At 39.8% G+C, this 15,936-nt stretch overlaps 2 protein-coding genes across 5 annotated transcripts in view; both read right to left on the reverse strand.

Moving 5' to 3' along the window:
* si:dkey-81h8.1 (uncharacterized) overlaps positions 1–11,384 on the reverse strand; it is a 20,170-nt gene extending 8,786 nt beyond the window's left edge. For 2 of the 4 annotated variants that reach the window (XM_032536261.1, XM_032536259.1), the window contains exons 1-5: positions 11,048–11,369; positions 5,838–5,940; positions 3,965–4,078; positions 3,774–3,830; positions 2,361–2,498 (exon numbers count right to left, since the gene is read on the reverse strand). In XM_032536261.1, the coding sequence (XP_032392152.1) occupies positions 2,361–2,498; positions 3,774–3,830; positions 3,965–4,078; positions 5,838–5,933 (405 nt within the window). In that variant the 5' untranslated portion in view covers positions 5,934–5,940; positions 11,048–11,369. Of the gene's footprint in view, positions 1–2,360; positions 2,499–3,773; positions 3,831–3,964; positions 4,079–5,837; positions 5,941–11,047 lie in introns of all 4 variants that reach the window. The other 2 variants (XM_032536262.1, XM_032536260.1) reach the window with 2 other exon arrangements.
* Positions 1–15,936, reverse strand: part of sema4ab (sema domain, immunoglobulin domain (Ig), transmembrane domain (TM) and short cytoplasmic domain, (semaphorin) 4Ab) — a 42,642-nt gene that overhangs the window by 466 nt on the left and 26,240 nt on the right. The window contains exon 16 of the transcript XR_004335051.1: positions 1–597. This exon is cut by the window's left edge and continues 466 nt beyond it. The gene's annotated coding sequence lies outside the window, so the exon portion shown is untranslated. The remainder of the gene's footprint in view (positions 598–15,936) is intronic.

Here is a 15,936-nt window from a genome sequence, read left to right on the forward strand (position 1 = left end):
TGTGTGTGTGTGTGTGTGTGTGTGTGTAAATTTAATTTGTAATCTGTACATATAAAAGACATTCCACAAATACAAAAAACTGAGACTTGTAAACTGACAAAAGAAATTTTCAAATCTAAAAAAAAGAGGCAAACAAACAAGTTCCACAAATAAAAAATAAAAAAACTGTCACCCCATATGATACACTAATTTACAAATACCTGAAAAGCATTTGTGAACAATTTAAAACGTCAAAACAGCCCAAAGTCAAAAGGTTTCTTTTGTTTGTGTCTGTGTAAGCCTGGGAAAATCAAGGTCCACCACATTAGTTCTTTTCATTTAAGTGTGCATGTACATTGTAAGATTTTACTTTAATTTGTCAAAACGGTTGCTTGTGTAGTGGTAATCATTTTGTAATATAAAATGCATCCGACTAAATTTACTTCAGAGTAGAAGCACATTCTTCAAAGCTGTCATTTATCAGTTGTAGTGATTTTGACGTTTAACAAAGTATTAGTTAACAGCTCCAGCTTCTCGGGTTACTGTAGCGTCTCATGGTCTGGTGCTGGGTGTGAGGTTCCCTTGTTATTTTTAATCAGAAAAGAAAATACACATAGACTGCATAATTATTTGGTCTTTTGATTTTTCTCAAGACAATGTCTTTAGTGAATGGTCAGAAGATTAAAGTATTCGGGAGTATTTTCATTTTCTATTTAACCTTGACTTCAATCCCTTGTCAAAAGAGTGTAGTATTAATGTTTGCTTTAGCTTGTTCTTTGAATTTTACAGATTTGAATGTGAAATCTAACATTTTCAGTCAGTATTAAAGACGAAAGCAGTGCAAATATCAATATATTTTAAAGTAAAACTATACAACAGTAAACCTTCTCACATCAGTTACATTCAATCTGCAGACCGGGCCTGTACTAGGAGTAATGGCTGTGCCCTACGGGTGCTCAGAGAGTCCATCAGGCTGTAATTGCTGCAGGTGTTATTGTAGATAAGAGTGTTATTGTTGCAGATGTTATTTACCAAAAACCATAATGAACATAATGGAGGCTTGCTCCAACCGAAGTTTAATTCCTCGTATGTGCCCTCATACCTGCGAATAAAGCTGATTCTGATTCTGATTCTGATAAATCTGATTCTGAACATAAAAACACATTTTAAGCTACGAAAAAATGTATCCATAACACTGTTGACAAATTTCATGGCATCCTCTAGCTTTGGCGGATTGGCTCCATCTTTTCCCCAGCACCTTTGGGTCAGTAAAACACGTGATCTTCATGCCAGGGTGCTGGAGATGAAGATCCAGGTGTTCCTTTATCACAGGGATCAGCTTGACGCCAGAGACCTGTACTACGAAGCAAGATTTGGTGTTAACGAGGTAACTCCAGGTTCAACCCGGGGTTTTGTTTATCACAGCGGTGGATCGCTTGTTACCGGGTTAAATCGCCATGGAAACTTATGTTAAACACCTAACCTGGTCGGGAGCAGGTTATATTGAAGAATAGACATCAACCGGTGTAAAAGCACCGCCTGCTGACCAATCAATAACGGCGTCTCCGTTCTTAGAAGGGTCTCACAGATCCATAGTTATAGTCATAACTTACATTCGGAATGCACAGCAGTACTGTGGTTGAACAAATCCCCTCTATGAACAGTGTCACTGCCCAGCTATTAAATCAGTTATTAATATACTGTCTACTATACTAGTATTACTAGCTGTGAACTTAACAAGCAGCAGCCAGTGTCCCTAACTTGTCCCTCTTCTGTTGTTACCTCTTCTGTTCTCCCTCCAATGCTTTGTGAATCACCAAACGACCAGAATGACCACACTAGTTTAAGGACTATTTGCTATCTTGGAAAGTTATAAGCTATACCTTAACCTTTTTCAACACATCACAGTGGCCAGTAAATTTCTGTGATGTAACAGCAGCTCAACAGCAGCCACTTCTCTTTCATGCTTGACTGTGGAAACTTGTTTCTAGTTTGATTAAAATAAAGTGGCAGCATAACCTGAGAGGGTTTCTTTGGTTCGGAATATATTACTGTCATGCAAACATTGTTTCAGTCTTGCACCAGGCAAGACTCGTATCTTCCAAAGATCAACAACGCAGATGGCAAACCTAAACACTGATCACAGGCTAGTTCATTTCAATTACTAATTAGTAATAGTCACCCAGGTTAATCTTGGAGATGTAGTGTGCTGTGGATGTCAGTCTTAATCAGACTGTAACATGACTTGACTAGATGTTCACAACAGAAATAAGCTTTGTTACAGTAGTAGCTATTTTTTTTTGTTTTATGACAGTTAAACCCCAAATCTCCTGCATTTTATGCGTGCTCTGGCCTTAGTGTGTAGGTTTCGAAGAGATTACCACGGCATGTAGCTCCAGCCTGCGGCAGTGTTCACAGTGGTACGAGTCCTGGCGGTAGGGCAGGTGTTTGGACATCAGACCCAGGGCAGCAGTGGCAAACGCAGCACTGATGAGGTGCAGGACCAGGACACATTTAACCTGCACATGATCACAGTAGGGGCTCAGGTACAATTATGTAATGACACCAGGGTTACTGTGAAACGAAATGAAGCGGTGAAAAATATTTTTAGTCAACCGAAACAAAATGAAAACTAAAACCGTTGAGGAAAAGTAAAACTAAACTGAAACTTTAATGAATGAATGAATAAAAATAAATAAAAAAAATGAATGAAACATTAAACATCATGGCTATTCTCCAATCATGTATTTAGTAGCTACACATGTCTGAGACAATGTACCTGAATTTCTTTTTTTTAAACAAATAAAACATTAAATCTGCAGCCCGGTCTCACAGCAGTTCTTGAAGTGGTCCCATTATTTTGATTGATTTTAGGAAATCGTGTCCCTGGACAAGGGAACTTTATCAGGATGCATAGTATCCTGGATCAATGAAATAACTGGCCTTTAATAATAAAAATCTGCCTGCCTCTATGGAAATTTAACATAGGGTTCTGTATACTTATGCTCTCTGCATTTTAAAGAAGTACCTTTATTTATTTACAATACATTATTCATTCACAAAGAAAATTGGTGTCCTTAAAAGGTTGGAATTCCATAAATGTTTTGAATTAAGGCATTAAGATCAATGTTTCTTTCTTCCTCTTTTTATTCAACTTTAGCGTGGGTGTGTAAACTTCCTGAAGCCACTGTAACATGCATGTGAATGACGCGATCGTCATGTTCACGTCCTTCATACGTGATGATGATGCTGGTTGTGTTATTTTGCAACCGCATTGTTTCTTTGCAAAGACATCAGTCCATTCTTCAATAGAGTTGCTGTTTTCCACATCAACTTTTCACTTCAACATCTTTGACAGTGACATTTTTCCCTGACAACAGGCCTTTCTTTCTGCAAGCATTTTCCACCAATCAGGACGCAGCATTCTACAACCACCAATCTCAGACTTCTACCATCACTCCTCAGTGAACTGTCTCCCAGTCTGAGATCTTTTTCCAGTTAAAGAAACAGTTATTATTATGGAGTTTCCTTGTTTTGCTCACACTAATACAAAAAATATAGCATTAAGTCAGTACGAAAGTGAAAATATTGCACATGAATAGGCATATTACATACACTTAATTTTATTTGATTTGAAAGTCCGGCCCCCGGAGTGTCTGCTTAGAAACATTCTGGCCCTTGGAAAAATGTATTTAATGTCCCCCTGGTCTACGTGTTATAGTTTGTTGTATGGTGAATGGCTAAATCACTACTGAATTAATCTAGCCTATTGTGTGTGTGATGTGTTTACTTACCCAAAAAAGAGTAGGTTTCCTTCCACTGTGGACCAACACTGACCCAGACAAGGTCACCTAGTGGGTTACAATACAACTGGCTTAGACAACGCAGGAGGAATTGGGGGTTGGATTTGAATAAGTTGTATCTTAATAGAGTGCTGACAAAAATTATGAAAGCAAAACATTTCATTCAGTGGCCTCTAACCGACCTGTATGACAACGATCAGGAAGAGGGCCACATCTCCCGTAAAGTGGACCTCGTGGATCTGGAGCACAGAGGCACTCAGACAGAGAATCAAAGCCCCGATGACGATCTGGATGGCCTGGGAGGCGGGGTAGAGAGCAGGTAGACAAGCTGATCAGCATGTTACGTCCTACAGGTGGTAGAGCGGTTGCCTGCCAATCGGAAGGTTGGTGGTTCGATCCCTGCCCCTGCAGTCATTGTCGAAGTGTCGTTGGGCAAGACACTGAACCCCGAGTTGCCCCCGGTGCTGCGCATCGGAGTGTGAATGTGTGTGAGTGTTTATCTGATGAGCAGGTGGCACCTTGTACGGCAGCCCCGGCCACAGTGTATGAATGTGTGTGAATGGTGAATGTTTCCTGTAGATGTAAAAGCGCTTTGAGCAGTTGTTAAGACTGGAAAAGCGCTATATAAATACAGCACATATGTATGGAAAATAGGGTTGTAGCGATATGCCGGTTTTAGGGTATAACGTGCACAAAAAAAATAAAGTTATCATGCAATTAGCTTATTTAAGGTATTGAAAAACGTTTAGTATTTATTTTCAAAAGAGAAACTTATTTTGCATACTGACATTCAAAGAAATGGTTTCAATTATGACAAGGCATTCAACCAAAACAAACCTTTTATTTTAATTTCTTATATTATTATTATTATTATTATTATAATTTTGTAATACAGTATACCGTGATGTTGTTGTACTTTAAAAATCTTACCGTTGCACCCCTAATGGCAAATAGTTAGAAACTCCCTTTTTTGGAAAAATGCACAAAAATATCCCTTTAAATCAAATCCCAAAACCAGGCAGATACTTCATCTCAATTTGTTTCTTTGTTATACCCGTGAGTCCTAATCATAGCATGATGTGTCCCATAGAAAGCCAGGGACGCATGTATGCATGCATATGTGAGTTTGAATCACTACTGACAGGACATCCAGTGGCGCTCATAAGGTTATATGCCCATGCTTAAGTTGACTAAAAAGATGATTAAAATAATCATGTTTTGGAAATAGATCTTAATGCCTTAATAATAATAAAAAAAAAGAAAAATCAAAACTTTTATGGACACCAATTTTCTTTGTGAATGAAAAATGTATTGTAAATAAATAACTGTTCTCCCTTAAAATGCAGGGGGCATAAGTACACACACCCCTATATTAAATTCCCATAGAGGCAGGCAGATTTTTATTATTAAAGGCCAGTTATTTTAAGGATCACCCCCCCCCCCCCACCCCCCCCTTTCCCCCCCCCCCCCCCCCCTTCCCCGCCCCCCCCCCCCCCCCCCCCCCATAATCCTCCCCCCCCCCCCCCCCCCCCCCCACCCTGGATACTATGCATTGATAAAGTCCCTGGTCTTTGGAATAAAATACCCCCCCCCCTCCCCCCATCATCACATACCCTTCCCGATACAGATTGGCATGGGATACTTTCCATAAAATCATCTCTCAATGCCAATCAAACAAGCTATTAGTCTAACTGAAATAAAACCATGCCAGTCTCTATGTATGGTGAAGGGTATGTGAGGATCAATGAAATAACTGGCCTTTAATAATAAAAATCTGCCTGCCTCTATGGGAATTTAACATAGGGGTGTGTATACTTATGCTCTCTGCATTTTAGGGAAGAACATTTATTAATTTACTATATCTCATTCATTCACAAAGAAAATTGGTTAAAAGGTTGAATTTTTCCTTTTTTTTTAATTTAGGCACTAAGAAAAATTTCCAAAAGATGTTTTTTTATTCTTCTTTTTAGTCAACTTTAGCATGGGTGTGTAAACTTGTGAGCACCACTGTGTGGTAAATCATTTGGTTAACAAACTCTGAATGCTCCGGCTCACCCCCAGAGTCTTGGGCTCCATCTTGAGGTGGGACTGCAGCTGGCCCGGGGAGAGGGTGCCCACGGCAACCACCGGGTCCTTGTCATTAAGAGCCATCCTGCTGCTGATGGAGGAATAAAATGAGGTAGAAAAGGATTGAGTAGGGATGTAACAATGCATCGTGAAATGGATATAAAATCTGTGAGAGATTAAAAACAATATTTGCAATGACATTTTTGCTGAGTGAGCAGAGAGGGGAGTATGGAGTGCCATTTTAGTCAATATTAAATGAATGAATACATCACGAAATAAATAAATGATGCAATAAATCCATTATTAAATAAATGTAAATATGCATTTATAAATTAATCAATTGGTTTACTAAATATATTGAAAGGTTTTTCTTTTACTTATTTCCCTGTACTTTTATTTCATAAGTCCACATATATTGATTTCAAGAGACTTTTATTTCATAAATCCGCATTTATTTATTTACGTGGACTTTTATTTCCCAATGCCACATTTATTGATTTCCCTCTCTATTAATTTCCAAGTCTTTTATGCAAATCAGGTGGCTTGGCTATTTCTCACATTCAGAACAGAGCCGTGGACAAAAAAAGGCTTGCAAAGTGAGAGTGGACATAATGGAAGACATCGGCTGGCTCCGAGATAGCATGCTATTATCAGCAGATCAAATTGATCAACATGGTTTATTAGCAGACACTATTTTGGCGAAGAATTTTTGGAAATACTCGGCCGTGTAAGTGCTCTTCAAGAAATATACAGTCCATAGACAACAATGTTTTAAATTGTTTAAGACTTGGTGTTCGTGTGGAAGATGTCCAAGTCCAAGAAGTCAACGTTACCGCTGGTACCACAAGCCCAGGTGCTGGACTCCCACCTCTGGATATTCCAGGCAATATGCTGCCTAGCTTTATGCTCTATCAGGCCAAGAAATCGCAGATCCAGCACGATCCAGAGGAGATTGGCCGAAGAAGGCCTTAGGAGAGTTAACTTACTTATTGAGCTGAAGAGTAGCCTATGGTGGGCAAAAACATTTATAATACAGGTCGCATTTTAAACCCCCTTACGGGTTCTGATAGTAGCCGTATATTTTATGAGTCAGGCTGTTATGGGGTGCTGCCGTGCTAATGATAGCTATGCTAATGCTGGGTGGGCATCCACCGTTATATGTTCCACAAGAACACGGTGCTCAGTCAGTCTTAAACAATTTAAAACTTCATTGTCTGTGGATATTTCTTGAAGAGCACTTGTTTCCCCAAAAAAATTCATTATGCTTGAAGACCGGAGAGGAGGCTTTTACAGTGCAAAATTTGTGTATTCATAACAAAACAGCACCAAAACATAATCAAATAAAATACCCTCAAACAAACGAAACAGCAACTTCTCAAGCTGCCCGTTCCTTCCCCCGCTCCCCTTCTCCTAACCGAGCCTCAACCAATCGTACCTACCACCTGTTCCAGTGGGTAGTGGTGAGCCAAACTGAAGAAAAACAACACATCCCCCCCCCCCTATCAGAGGAACAACTGAAACAGCCCATGAAATCAAAATTCACCTGAAAAAAATGAAAAACAATGCACCCAGACAAGACAAGATAGACACCATCCTGATTACAGTTCCTTGCCCTGGGAAACAGCCATAGTCACAATGATCCATAAACCCGGAAAAGATCCTAAACACCTCATTAACTACAGACCCATCAGCCTTTTTAGTCACATTGGAAAAGTTTTTGAACGCACCATCACTGCACGTCTCACACAACACACAGAAAACACGGGACTCCTGGGCATTCAACAAGCTGGTTCCTGCAGAAACAGATCCACCACAAACAATATCCTGTCAAAATAAAAGAAAGAATTCACCCTAGCAGTTTTTTGTTGTTGTTTTCTTTACATAGAAAAGGCTTTTGATAAAATGTGGACACACAATGGACTACTCCACAAACTACAGGACAAAAAAAACTACAAATACCACTTCCCATCTATACAACGTAATTTCCAGTTTCCTTACATATCACGTATATTACAATCAAGGTCTTCACTATTCGCTTTTTTCACTCCTCAAGCCGCCGTCCCGCAAGGTGTAGTACTCAGTCCCCTTCTTTTTCTCATCTATATTTCTGAACTCTACTATCCCCGTCCCACCAAAGGACAAATCTCACAATTGTTGACATTGGACACACTCAACATCAATCCCACTGGCTGCCAAAAAAACTCCAGACATGCATCCCTGAAACAGAAACCTGGACCTTAACCCTACCAAAAACCCAACTCCTTATCTTCACCAAAAACAACCAACTCAAACCAAGGATCCATTTCCTCCTTCATAACACTCCCCTCACGATATATTTTATTTGGAAAATGAACCAGATGTTTTATTGTGTTTCTGTGCTTGACTTCCTGTCCCACCCAATCAGCCCTGTGCTGGATTGTAGCGGAGCTCTCCGGCATCCGGCATAGAAACCTAATGACTCCGCCGCCGTTCCGGAGCGGATCCGCAAAATTGGTAAATTGGTAAACCTTGTGACCGATGTATGACCGACTGCTATCTGTTGTGGAATTTTCCTCACGTTACTCTGTCCTCTGCGGTGACAGACTGTGGTTTACGGAGCGGTAGATTGGCTTTGCAAAAAATAAAAAAAAATAAAAAATCCGGAGGGTTCTATTAACAAAATGACGCATTTAGAATATCACTTGATGCCGCAAATTTAATCGTGGAAAGCCAAAATTGTGATCATGATTAAAATTTGATTCATTGTGCAGCCCAAATTAACAGTTTGTCAAACAGACGTCTTAGTTAACTGTTACTAACAGTTTGTCCAGGCTCTTTACCGTATTAACTAATAGTGAAATAGACATCTTAGTTAACGGTTATTAACAATTAGTTAAGACTTAATATTGCGTTTATTGGGGTCCTTTGCACCACGATCTCGAGCCAAACAACCCCCCAGAAGCTTTTTTCACCTGGGTCAAACAACGGGCGAGTTAGCGTGATTAGCTTATTGAAGATGCTAATGGAACCAAGTGTGTATCTCGTAAATTACCCCACTTAAAAATTACCCCACTTAAAAATTACCCCAAACATGGAAAGAATTCTATTGGAAAATAATCGTTAGATATTTCAAAACCCGTATATTATTTCCAAATTTGATCAAACTAAATCAAATTTGTGCTGGAGACAATGCGGACTAGTTGGAGATCATACTCATGTCTTTTGGGATTGCCCAAAGATTAAGAAATTCTGGGAGGGAATTAGAGAGGAAATTTCAAATATCTTACACACTTATATTGATTGGAACCCCCGGATCTTTGTTCTGGAATTCCCCCAAATAATTTAGTAAAGAAGAACAATACCTATTTGGTATCCTTGTTCTCGTAGCCAAAAAAATGATAACAGTATGTTGGTATAAACTTTACCCCCTACTGTAAATCAATGGAAAGAAGCTATGAACGTTTATACGATGGAGAAAATAACAGCAAAATTAAACTTGTCCACTGGTCTATTTGAGAAAAGATGGAATCCTTTGAAGACATATTTCCAATTAATATTGTAGTAAATAAGATCAATGTAAACACACATATACATACTTTATAGGTAGACTTACCATATATCTCTGTTAAGATAAAAATATAAGTCACTCGAGAAAGATTTTGCCTTTATTTCATCCCCCATGTAAAAAATTTCGGATTTCCAGCTCGCCAACTTGTTTGGTTGTTGTTGTTCAACTGTTCATATGGTTGTATTGGTAATTGTTGTTTTCTGACTTATTGTATTGATCATTGATTTTGAATATTGATCTGATAAAATAAAGTCTTTGTTCAAAAAAAAAAAAAAATTACCCCACTTAAAATGCCCAAAATGATACAAAACTTCTACAGTAGTACAAACAGGTTATGTACTCATAAAACGATGGATTGGAGACGAGTGCTTAGGGACGTCTATAAATTACAACACCAAAAAGAGATACAACAAAAATATGTATTCATTTAACATGTTTTTTTTTTTTTTTAAATAACTATAATTAACTTTGGATAGCCCAGTGTATGATTTAACAGGAGTTGGGTTGATGTCTATAATGTCATTTTCTGTATGGATCATGATTTTAAGGTTAAGTTGTTAATATCAAATTTCAGCTCTGGGTAACGATAATCAGTTATGTTATCTAATAAACCATAACATATATTTGACAAACCAACCAGATGTATGTACAGCTAAACTCCATCTTTATCACGTGTGGTTTGTTTAATATGCAGATAGTTATTTCATGGTGACACCTGGATCGTGGTTGCGCCTGCTGCCATGCTTTTTGTTGCATACATTAATATCATTATATTCTATATATCTATCCTACTGCTAATCTTATTATTAGTAGTCTCATTTCTATTCTTTTTTTTTATAGTTATTAATGTTATTTTTGTGGTTGCTGCTAATAAGGGCTTGCTCATGGGGGAGCGTTGGGTCTCTAAATTCATAATAATTTATTATTTATTATTACATTCGTAATAGTGTGGTCTATAGGCTATATGAAAAGTGTCCTGAGATAACTTCTGTTAGGATTTGACACTATAAATAACATCAAATTGTCTCAGCATTGATCTAAAAATATATTGTCCACCTTAACCAACCCAGGAGGCTGACTTTCAATTTCAACAGCCATGAGTCAGCAAAACTAACAGCAGGGCTCCTCTCCTGTTCCTGAGGAGAGATTACAGTGCTCCTCCATCATCTCCATCGGCCGAGCAGGCTATTGTAGAAACATGGGAGAATTCCAGATCTTTTTATTTTTTATCATTATTATAGACAGCGGCATCCATAAGCACTGTTTTTGAACATCCATTTCTATAAACTCTATAAAGACGCAGAGCGTTCAGTGTAGGCTAGTTAAAATCGCGAGGACAGCTGGTTCTGTGGTCCGCAGCAGAGACTGATGGGACCGCAGTGGAATCTGGCACAGCGCCAGGAGCCGCGGCAAAACCGGGCTGTTCCGTGGAGGACACCTGCCTGTTTTTTTTTGTTTTTTTTGGATAGTCCTCTACTGATGTTCTTTCCTCAGCACTGAGTCCACAAACTATTGTGATGAAAGCTGACGTTTTCGCTTCTTCGGCGCTGTTTTTAAATGCCACTCCGCCAGCTGTCCCACATTAGGCTACCGGTCCGCGTCCTACTTGTCCTTGTCCCTCCTGCGGGACAAAATGAACAGATGATCTTACCTCCGCTGGGTTCCAGCAGCTCTAGTCGTCTCTTTGAATCTGCTCGGTCAGGGGTGTAGCCTACAGCCGGGGGTGCTGTCGGTGCCTGTGTGGGTGCTCTGCTGCAGCAGGGTGTGTTCAGGAGCTGGCTTTCACTGCGGGACACTGAGGCTGCGGACGTCTGTCTGGTGCAGTTCACATGCACGACTGCAGACAGCGGGCTGGCGGGCTCTATTACGTAGACTGCACCTTCGGAAAAAGGTGCAACACAGCTAGGACGGAATGATACCAATTCACATAGGTCCAAGCGAGATGTGACAGGACACACAGAGAGGGAAGTAGCAGAAGGTTTTTGGGACCCCCCCCCAAGCCACTGGCACGCGCCCCAAGGGAAGAGAGGAGAGAGGAGGATAATCTAGGGAGAGAGAGAAAGTGAGGGAGAGAGTTTCATGAACCCAAAACCCATCATCATCCGGATCTGATGAGAGAAAACAAAGGATTCCCAGTAACAATTCCACGCAGAATTCTCCACTGTAGATCTTCTTTTTTTTAATTAACCCTTGTGTTGTCTTTTGTTGACGCTTTTTACTGACGTCTTTAACTTTTTGTAAACTTTGTTTGTCCCTTTTCGCTTTTGTTCCCCTTTTTTCAATGTCTCTCACTTTTTTTTGGACGTTTAACACTACGTAACACTAACTTATGAACTTTAGTTTTACAGTTATTTTCGAGTTTATGGTCAATAAACCTCATGTATAGGAAATTATAGCTAATGTTTGAGTTAGAAAAGAAGAAATTAGGAATTATTTAGACCAAAATTAAAGGAATGGATGTTGATGGATAATCACAGACTGGAATATGTCAACTTTTACTCAATACTAGTTCAAAACCACTTCCATTTTTTTTCTGCAAATTCTATGAACTTAGATAGGCCCCCCTTAAAATGAATGAAAGTAGAGTATGGTGCTTGCCAAAGAGCGTTGTGTGGAATCTATCAAGTTATTCTGGGTTATTAAAAAGAACACTAAATTAGGAAAACAGGTCAATTTGACCCGAGGACAACATTAGGTTTAAATCAATAAAGACATAACAATTTATGTAAAAATACTTAACAGATGTTTACTTTAGCTCGATTACCAATGATATGGTTCATGTTTGCGATTTAGATCAAATTCATGATCAAATGATCATTTTTTAAGTTTTTGTGAGAAAACAAGGAAATCCAATTATAAAAAAGGTAAAATAAAAATAGAAAAGATTGTGGATCACTATTGGTGCTTATTTCTTAGAACTCAATCAGAACAGGTGAAAGTGCTTGAAATGTAACAACTTTGTAATTTTGTGTGGTAATAATAGCATAATAGCAGGTGCAGAAAGACAACATTTCCACACACAAATTGCACGCACACACACACACACACACAGTTAGGAGCAGGACACAATCATCACACTCGGATCCGGTAGACCTGAACACCTCATATGTAATAATTATGTGTCGGGGGTGTACCAAGTGCCGTCCTTGAAAATAAGTTATTTTTTATGTTCTTTACAGAAAATGAGCCAAAGCCAATGAGTTTGAGTTAGAAGAAATTATAAACACCATAGTTTTTCTTTTTACCAGACCCCAACATCATACAAGGGTCAAAGTCTAATAACATGGTGGGTCCACCAGACCCGGTTATGGTTTGGGTATTTTGGTTCTGTCTTGTCTCCTTGTGCTTGTGTCCTAGTGTCCTCCCCGGTCTTGTGTTGTAGTTTCTGTCTTGTGCTCCCTTCTGGTTTTCTGTGTTGTCTTGTCTTTAGTTTTACTTCCTGTGTTTCCCCGCCCCTGCGATTACCTGATGTCTTCCACCTGTTTCCCAGCCCTTGTGTCACCTGTCTCTCGTGATCTCATTACCCAGTGTATTTAGTCTCTGTGCGCCCGTTGTCTCTTGTCAGATCATTTTGTGCGTTGTGTGCTTTTCAACAGTTTGTCCGCTCATGTTTCCCATTTTTGGTCCCTTTACTGAGGTATTTTTTCCCTTGTGTTCTCCTGTTTTCCATTTGACCTTCCTAGTATTTTTTTACTTTTTGGAGTTTTTTTATCCCTGTGAAGTTTGGGCTTTCTAGTCAAACGCCCTCCTGCCTGCATGTCGTATCTCTGCATTTGGGTCCTCCCTTCCATGACTGTAACAGACCCAGGAACATTGGCCGTGTAACAAAAATATTAACGCCACACAAGGGTTAGGTGGTACAGGTGTTTGGATGCAGACTGTGTGCTCTGCATCAAGAGTACTTCATCCATGAGATATTTCATAACATTTGAGGTCACTAAAACACAGTCTACAAGGCCTTGGGAGCGTTATGCACCATCACACACATGGTCAAAAGGTTGCGGAAAACTAGGCCCATTTTTACGCATGGAGAGTCTTAAAAATCCTGACTTTTGCGTGGAATGTTGCAACCACAAATTTCACTGCTTCACGCAACTTTTTCTTGTGTATCAGGTTTTATAAATGAGGCCCCAGGTTGCATATTGGCCACTGGCACCTGCAGCACAATGAGAATCATGTGATTCAGGTTGCGAGGACACCGTGGCCATGGGAGATGAAAGCCTTGTGTAACACTGCTAATGGCTGTGTCAAATGTTCTTGCTTTTCTGGCATATCATTCCCCAGGACTCTTCATCAAATAACATTTGCTCAACAAGCAAATCCTTTTCTGTCCAAACAGCATAGGTAGATTCCAGTTTGCACTAGAAATACTGGCGGTTAAATTTAAGTGTCCGATTCCCTTCACTGTCCTTCAACTATGTTACACTGTCTAACTTGTCACTTTTCACACAGAATGGACATTTCACGTCACTGACAATACAACAATCAGAAGAAACAAAGCCATTGGGAGAAGCACCCAAGAATGGCACACTTGGATTTCTATAGAAACCTGTGTCGTGTACTTTCACATTTTCATGAGATTCACATGCAAATTTCTCGTGATTACGTCCCCAGCTAGTGGCTTTTGATGTGACTTTGTATGACTCAGGATAACACCCACTTTTGATGAAGCTCTGTGATGGTTGTTTTGGATCAGTGCAACATGCAGTTTTGATTTTAGATGCTGTAATTCCACCAGCACGAAATGGAAACCAGTTTAGAGGAATCTTGATCCCTTATGGCGGCCTCAACTGCCTGTGCTTGCTCCTCTGATACTGAAATGTCAACATCTTTGCACATGGACAATAGATCACTATAGTCCATGGGAACTGCTTCATCCTTTTGCAAATGAGTCAGCACAGGAGGGACGTTTTCTCCAATCACTTTGGGGACAAAACTGTCAGAGTAAGGCTCAATCAGGGACGAAATAGCAGACTTTGATCCAGTTGTTGAAAAATCACCAGCACTTTGTTCCTCAAGTGACTTTCCATGAGCAGCATAGTTCATCTTGTCAACTCTTTTACTTGTGATCTCTTTGTTACAGTGAAGTCAATCTTCCGGCATTCCCTGAATTCCACCTTTGACAGTGCAGTAGGCAACAGCAGATATGCCTTCTGTTGCGTCACTGTCCCTAAACTTCACTGTTTCTTCAATGAGCAACAATACTGCAGCAACATGTGTGCATGTCTCTCATGCATGTGCAGTGGGCTCCGAGTTTATGACCAAACTTCTACAGGGCTGGAGGGGTGTTTCTCGGATGGATTTAGAATGGAGTACCTGAATAAAAGATAAGTAAGCCAAATATAAGACTCTAAGGATAACAAAATAGTTTCTCTTTTCTAAAATACTTGGAAACTAACTCAGATAGTGAACAATGTATATAGCAAACTGGGGGTCTTTGAAATGAAAAAAACAACTATTGAGAATCACTTGGCTATACCTTGAGTATGGCGATGCTATCATTCAGTTAGGTTAGGTTGATTAAAGATGTTGTTGCATTACTTACTTTGGCATCCACAACACAACGGTCGTTGATGACATGGTCCTGCGTCTCCCTCACCCATCCCCACACCATCTGGTTGTAGGCCTCCAAACCTTTGTAGGAAGGTCTTCTGCTGTACATGGGCTCGGCGAGAAAACCCGGTAGGTACAGTGGTGCTCATAAGTTTACATGCCCATGCTTAAGTTGACTAAAAAGAGGGATAATGTTTTGAAAATGTCTCTTAATACCTTAATTAAAAAAATGAGGTAAAATCCAACCTTTAAGGACACCAATTTTCTTTGTGAATGAATAATGTATTGTAAATAAATAAATGTTCTTCCTTACAATAGAGGGGGCATAAGTATACATACCCCTATGGTAAATTCCCAAAAGGTTCCCTTGGCCTTTGGAATTAAAATACCCCCCCATCATCACATACCCTTCACCATACATAGAGATAGGCATGGGATACTTTCCATAAAATCCTCTCTCAATGCAAATCAAACCAGCGATTAGTCTAACTGAAATAACACCATGCCAATGGGATTGAGGAAATAGATTTTGGCCATGAGGTGGCACTAAAAGACAACCAGGTTGGCTCTGGCTTTCATCGTGTACCAGCAGATACAGTGTGGGTCTAGCAGTAGTGTGGGGTCTCGTATCAACTCAGAATGCTAAAACAAGAAATACAATGAAACCCTTAAATACTGACCAATATTGAGTCTAAGCAATGTGAAATACAGGCAAATGCACCACTCTCCCTCACTCTTCCACACTTAAACTTGGGAGGGGAGCTGGTAGCGCTTACTCACATCTTAACAGAATATTGACATTTCAACTCTAGAGTAGCCTATTACATGGGAAAGCAGTGGTACCTTGGTCAAAGTCATTGTTAACGGTTTCCAACATACCTTCCATGTATGTGTTGGGGGGGGGGGGCTGTTTTACTGAGCTCTCTGTGCCGACCCAGCAGCTGCATTTCTTTTGTCTTGTCATGTTGTGAAACTAGATCTTTTTTT

Source organism: Etheostoma spectabile, chromosome 14 (genome assembly GCF_008692095.1).
Source record: "Etheostoma spectabile isolate EspeVRDwgs_2016 chromosome 14, UIUC_Espe_1.0, whole genome shotgun sequence".
Classification (NCBI taxonomy): Eukaryota; Metazoa; Chordata; class Actinopteri; order Perciformes; family Percidae; genus Etheostoma; species Etheostoma spectabile.